The sequence below is a fragment of the Episyrphus balteatus genome, chromosome 1, assembly GCF_945859705.1.
Source record: "Episyrphus balteatus chromosome 1, idEpiBalt1.1, whole genome shotgun sequence".
In the NCBI taxonomy this organism is placed as follows: domain Eukaryota; kingdom Metazoa; phylum Arthropoda; class Insecta; order Diptera; family Syrphidae; genus Episyrphus; species Episyrphus balteatus.
Genome location: NC_079134.1, coordinates 8,318,394 through 8,324,697, shown reverse-complemented (window position 1 = coordinate 8,324,697; position 6,304 = coordinate 8,318,394). Strand labels below are relative to the sequence as shown.

Below are 6,304 nucleotides of genomic sequence, written 5' to 3'. Positions count from 1 at the left end.
CAAGGATTTCAATGCCTGTGAACGTGTGAACACACATGTTTCTAAAAAATAGCATCGATTAAAAATTCTTTTGGTCTATTTTTTCGATTAAATTCCAAAATCTACATGCGTGTTCCTAGTCTAACTTATGCTTGTCATGTGACATGACAAATGTACATCGTGATAGAAAATAACATAAAAAGATCCACATTTTTTTGAAAATTTTGTGTATTCCTTTGTTGCTCCAATAAGAGCCTTAATTCTTCAATGACTGGCTGGAAAAATTTCTTACAATTTTGAAAATTATTATTATAGGTGAAATAGCTAATTCTTGGTCAAATAGACAAAATTGTAAATAATTCGCGAATAAAAAAAAAATATTTAATGAATTTTTGTTTTAAATGCAAAAAAAATTTATTTGCAATAAATATTTTATTTTCAATTGAATAATTTTTCAGTTGCAATCAAATTTTTTTTAATGCAAAATTTTTATCGGTTGCAATCAAATTTTTTTTTTAATACAATTTTTACTTGCGATATAGGTAGGTACTATATATCAAATTATGCATTCGTAAAAAAAAAGAAGTTGAGATAACATTTTTCAGTGACATTATAAGATGGTAAAAAATGCCAAAAAAGTGAGTCCCGGAAGTCCATCTGTCTGTCTGTCTGTCTGGGTGTCTGTTTGTCTGTCTGTCTGTATAAGGACCTACAGCCTAAACGGATCTACCGATTAATGTCAAACTTAACATGTGTAACGAAGTTACAAAATCACCCCCAAACTAAGCCGACTAATAACAACCGAAAACCCAGAAAACCCCTCAATGGATGCTACATCAAGATTCTTCAGCTGCAGTCATAACCGAAAAATCGTTGCATACCGTGGGGCGCCCACGCAATTCTTCTTCTTGTGTATATATACACAGAAATATGTTATTGTTATTAGCATGGTATAAAAAGACAGGTATGATCATTAGAGCCGCCATCTTACAAAATGGGGTAGTAAGGTTTTGACGTTTGGCATTTGGCAAAGTCAAAAGCAACAACAATTTCCAAGACAAATTTGTTTACAACAACAATTTCAATGGGCTGGGCTGTCAAAACCTTAAGTAGCCATAAGTTTTGACAGTTCTCGATACTGAGTTTTTTCTAATGATCATACCTTCTCTTTTTATACCATGGTTATTAGTTTATTGCAATGCACAATACAAAAGAAAAATGTGTATCTGTTTCTATATGTAGTTTTAAGTTTTGAGCGGTAGAGTTTATATTTAGTTACTACCAATAGTATTATAAGTAAATGTAAGAAATGCATTGAAATTTGTCTTCTATCTCGCTACCGATTTTTGTTAATAAAAACATATAAAGATAAAGACCTGAAATTAGCCGAAGATTGTGAATTGCAATAAAGGCGTTAAAAAGGAATTTTTGAATTATCTATTTGTCTGAAGCTAGGGTTGCCAGGCGTCCGGGTTTTCCCGGACATGTACTCTTTTTTGGCTGTGTGGGGGACGTCCGGGATAGTTTCTATCAATTGTCCGGGATTGTACTCTTTTCTAGCCTTTAAGTATCTCACTACTTGTATGCTACTCTTAATTCATCTAGCCCTAATTTTTCAATCGTCATTTAGACTATCATAAGAATAAATGTCAATATAAAAAAAAATTTTTATTCCTAGGAATAAGCTCTGAGGTTTATCTGACTATTGATTTTGGTTTATTATCTGCTCAATTCTGTTTTGTATTCTGTTCCAATATAATCAAAACTCAAAAAATATAGAATATGGCAAAATTTTAAACGATTAAGGAAAATCTAAAGCCACTTGAGGTATAACTACAACGGCCACTTTTTGCAAAAAGTCAAAAAGTGAAAATTTTCAAACTCATTTTGTGACAGTTTTTCCAACCACAAAATTAAAAATAATGATGCAGAAAGCTTATTTTTTGGTAAAAAAAAAAAACAATTTTGTTAGTTTTTTCCTAAAACAAATAGCGCTAAAAAGAAATAAAAATTTTTTACTTTTGTAAATTTCTCACTTTTTCACTTTTTAGGTTATTGTAGTTATGGCTTTAAGTAAGTTGCTAAGTCAAAAAGACCATTTCTTTACTTAGTAACTTACTAAAAATTTTATTTGCATTTAACTAAATCGTTTAAAATTTTGCGCAATTGGTTTTCAATGGAATTTTAAAAAAAAATTTTAACTGGAATTGCATTGCAACTTTTGTAGTATTATAGCTCAAATGTTTATTATAATACTATACCGAGAAGGCCAAACTTTGTCTCAGAGTTTTTTTTTGTTTTTTGAAAAAATAAGAAAAAAATGCTACGGGAACAAGTGTTAAAAATGTGATTTTTAGTTAAAAGGATTGTTCGGTTATTTTTTTTATAAAATCATGCATTTTTTTTGTCCTAGTTTTGTACTCTTTTTTTTGTCCTTATTTGTCCGGGAAAGTCCGGGATTTTGCATCTCGATTACTAGTTTCGTCCAAATATATCTGGCAACCCTATCTGAAGCGAAAAGCTGACGGCGGGAAATTAATTTCCATTTAATTAGCAAAAGGCTATTTGTCTGAAGCGAAAGCTGACGGCGGGGACTTAAGTTCCATTATAGGGTAATTTGCCTGAAGCAGTAGCTGACGGTGGGAGTATTATCTCCATTCATTTTGCCTGAAGCGTAAGCGGACGGTTTAGGGTTATTTGCCTAAAACGAAAGTGGACGGCGGGAAATTAATTTCCATTTTAGGGTTATTTGCCTGAAGTGCAAACAGACGGCGGGAATATTATTTCCATTGTAGGTTATACGAAATACTCTGTTAGTGATGAGGTCAATTAATAATATTTGTAATAAAAATTGTAATTGATTAAAGAATTTTTAAAAATAAAAATATTTATTTTTTTTAAATAAAAATCTGTCTTTTGGTGTTAATTGGACTTTGACAACCGAGTTTTAGTTGCTTTCTTCGGGTTCACCCTGGCCCCGCTGAGTCCTACCCCAGCTGAAAAGAAAAAGCATCACAGTAGCGTGATTTGGCGACTCTCCAGAGGGGTTTTTGGAATTAATTTTTTTGGACCAAAAATAACGGTACTTGTCATATATCGATTTTAGTAAAATTGAAATATCTCGAAAACGGCTACAACGATTTTGTTTAAAAAAATCAAGTATTAGTTTTAAGCTAAGGTCTATCTTTTAATGAAATTTTTTTTTTTTTTAAATCATTATTAACGGTACCTGCCATAGAACCGTTTTTTTAAAAGCCGATTATCTCCGAAACTGCTTATTCGATTTCAATGAATTTTCTGAAGAAGCATTTATATAATCTAAATATAAACCAAATATAAAATTTCCAAAAAAATAATTGGATTTTTAAAAAAAATTTGAAAATTTTTTTTTGAAAAATCAAATTTTCGAAAACGGGGCATTGAATTTTTTTGAAATTTTGTTTTTAGATGCTGATAAGTGATTTCTACAAAATAGCATAAAAATTTTATTTTAAAACTTTTTTTCCAAAAAATTATTTATAAAAAATTAGTTTTTTAAAAAACGGCTCTAACGGTTTTGAAAATTTTTTTTCCAAAAATGCATCTTCCCAACAAACAATATCCCTTCTATAAAGCTTTACAGGAGCTACTTTACCACCTGTACCTAAAGCTTTATAGGAGCAAATTTGTTAGTTGGGTTAATACATATATCAATCAAAACTGAATACTTGTTTTGGAGGGCAATCTGATTTCAGATTTTATTTTATTTTTTTAAAAAACGAATTTAATTTTTTTTTCCAAATTTCTATATAAAAAGTCTTAACAATTTAAGCAACTTTAACTCTAAGAGAAAGTTCGTGCGACCCAGTCGTGCATTTTATTTTTATTTGCAACAAATATTCTTTTTTTAATTTGTAATGGAAAACATATGCATTAAAAAAATTTATTTCTTACGTTCCTTCTCGTAAAAGTATGACAAGTGACATCTTGAGCTATTTCTACTGGAGAGGTTCCACTTTTTTTCAAAATCAATTCTATAAGTTTAAATTTTAAGGTTCAATCTAATAAATGAGATCAAAAATATTTCAGCAGAAGTACTATAACCATGGAAATTGTTTTTTTTCTAAGAGACAATGATTGCATTAGTTGTACTCGTTGGTGTAATATTATTAAAAACTGTGCCATATCTGAAATCACTTAAAATGTGCACACTGTAACTGTAAAATATTGCTTTTCATAAGAATATAAAACACTCGAAAAGCTTTGACAAAATTGGACCGGAGGAGGTGTTATTTTTTCATACTTTTTTTATTATTTGATTAGCAATGAGAATATAGCTATGAGTTCCATATAACTATAAATCGTAAGATAAGTTATAAAATTTCAAATCAATGATATTTACAAAATTTTAAGCCTACTACCATTCATTTCGAGACTAACCTTTTTTCACTTAATTTGATTTTGCTTATACAGAAATAAGCACATTTTTTAAGACTCCCAAACAATTGGGGCTATTTAAATTAAACTAATGTTCAGTTTTGTTCGTTTAAAGTACAAAGTATTTAATTTCACCAAACGGTTTTGTAAAATGTATGATGTACCTACATAAAAGTTTTAAAAAGTTTAAGTCTTTTTAAATTTAAGCACCTGGCAACCCTTAATCTGACAAAAAAAGCTTTTTCTAGACGTCAGACTTTGGAATGTTTTCAATTTTGTCAAGCAAAACATAAAACAAAAACCTTCAGTCTGTAAATTAACTTCTTGACAATCGGTGTGTTCCGTGGCATTTATATTTATATACTGTTTTTGTTTTGCTTTCGCTGCATTATTATTAAATATGGAAACAAATAATAATACTCTTGTGGAAATTCCATTAGAAGACTGGTCAAAACTTCGTGATCTCTATGAAAATCGAAAGCTAGAATCAAATTCCTATAATATGATACAAAATTATATCAATTGGCTGAAAAAAGATCCATCATTGAAAGATTTAGTAAAATTCTATTCATTAAACGGTGATTGGAGTGATGGAACTTTTGTACTAGAAGTAAGAAACAATTATAATAAATCGGTCTTATCAGTTTCTACCTAATTTGATTAATTCTGCTCATAAAGTTAAGATAAATACAATGTATTAGACAGCTTACAAGTTTATCTCTGATGAGTGTTTGTTGATCTCCAAACACTAACAAAAGAGATCTTATTCAAAAAATTCAATTAGGTTAATGGAGTATTATTTCCGTTGAGCTTTAAAGATCAGGGATAATTAACATTTTTTTTAAAAATTCTCTTATTTCAGGATAATAAAATTCACATCATGATGAACACTCTTTCAGAGTCTCAAGAACGTCTTCTAACAGCTCTTAATTGTTTTGATAAGAAACCATCTCGTAGTCTATGTGCTGTTCCTCTACGAATTAAGCAAACAATAGAAACATATTTAATCGATTTGGGAATTGAAAAGGAGTCTTTTAAATTTTCTAGAACCATTTGGCATCATATTGATATGAAGACAGCTCTGACATTTGATACTACGTAAGTAAAGTTTTACTCAGTAAAACATAAATTCAAATCTATTAATTTCAGTCCACCAAAAGGAATAACTCTATCTCAACTTCAAGAAGAACATATTGATACTGTCAATAATGTATGGCCATTTCGTACTACCGGCTCTGAAGTATTTGTTGGCCGATTAATTCGATTTAATCAAAGTATTGGTGCATTTGATGAGAATGGAAAATTAATTTCTTGGTGTTTGACACTTCCAATTGGTGCCTTAGGATTATTACAAGTAGAAGAAAGTCATAAACGTAAAGGTTTTGGAAGTCTTATGGTTCGATGTATGGCCAAAATGAATGCTGAAAGAGGTGTAGAAACTATTGCACCAGTTGTAGATGAAAATACTGCATCGCGAGCAATGTTTAGGGGTTTAGGTTTTCAAGAAATTGATCAAGTATTTTGGTTTCATAAACCTGAAACAGAATAAGGAATTTAGAAAAAATTAAATAAATTTTAGCAAAATTGAAAAACAAACAGAAAAAAAATAAAATGCACGACTGGGGTCGCACGTACTTGCTCTTGCAGTTCAAAGCACTTTTATGTTAGTCTACTTGTAGATTTTAAAAGCTGGCTCTAAATTTAAAAAAAAAAAATTGATATTGAGGAAGAGCCGACATTTAGGGCATGAAAAAAAATTTTTTTTTGTTATTTGACTTTTTTGAGAAAAAATAAAAATGCAGTTTTATTGCCACTGCTTTAAATATTACGTATACAAAGTTTAATCAAAATCGTTAGAGCCGTTTTCGAGAAATTCGCAATATCGTATTTTTTTGTATGGGAGGTATAC

At 29.8% G+C, this 6,304-nt stretch overlaps 1 protein-coding gene across 1 annotated transcript; it reads left to right on the top strand.

Annotated features, from left to right (window-relative positions):
* The first annotated feature begins 4,692 nt into the window (after window positions 1-4,692).
* LOC129907695 (uncharacterized) lies at window positions 4,693-5,997 on the top strand. Its single transcript, XM_055984019.1, has 3 exons — window positions 4,693-5,005; window positions 5,258-5,493; window positions 5,545-5,997. The coding sequence occupies exons 1-3, from the start codon at window positions 4,796-4,798 to the stop codon at window positions 5,942-5,944; spliced, it is 846 nt and encodes a 281-aa protein (XP_055839994.1). The 5' UTR covers window positions 4,693-4,795; the 3' UTR covers window positions 5,945-5,997.
* The last annotated feature ends 307 nt before the right edge of the window (window positions 5,998-6,304 follow it).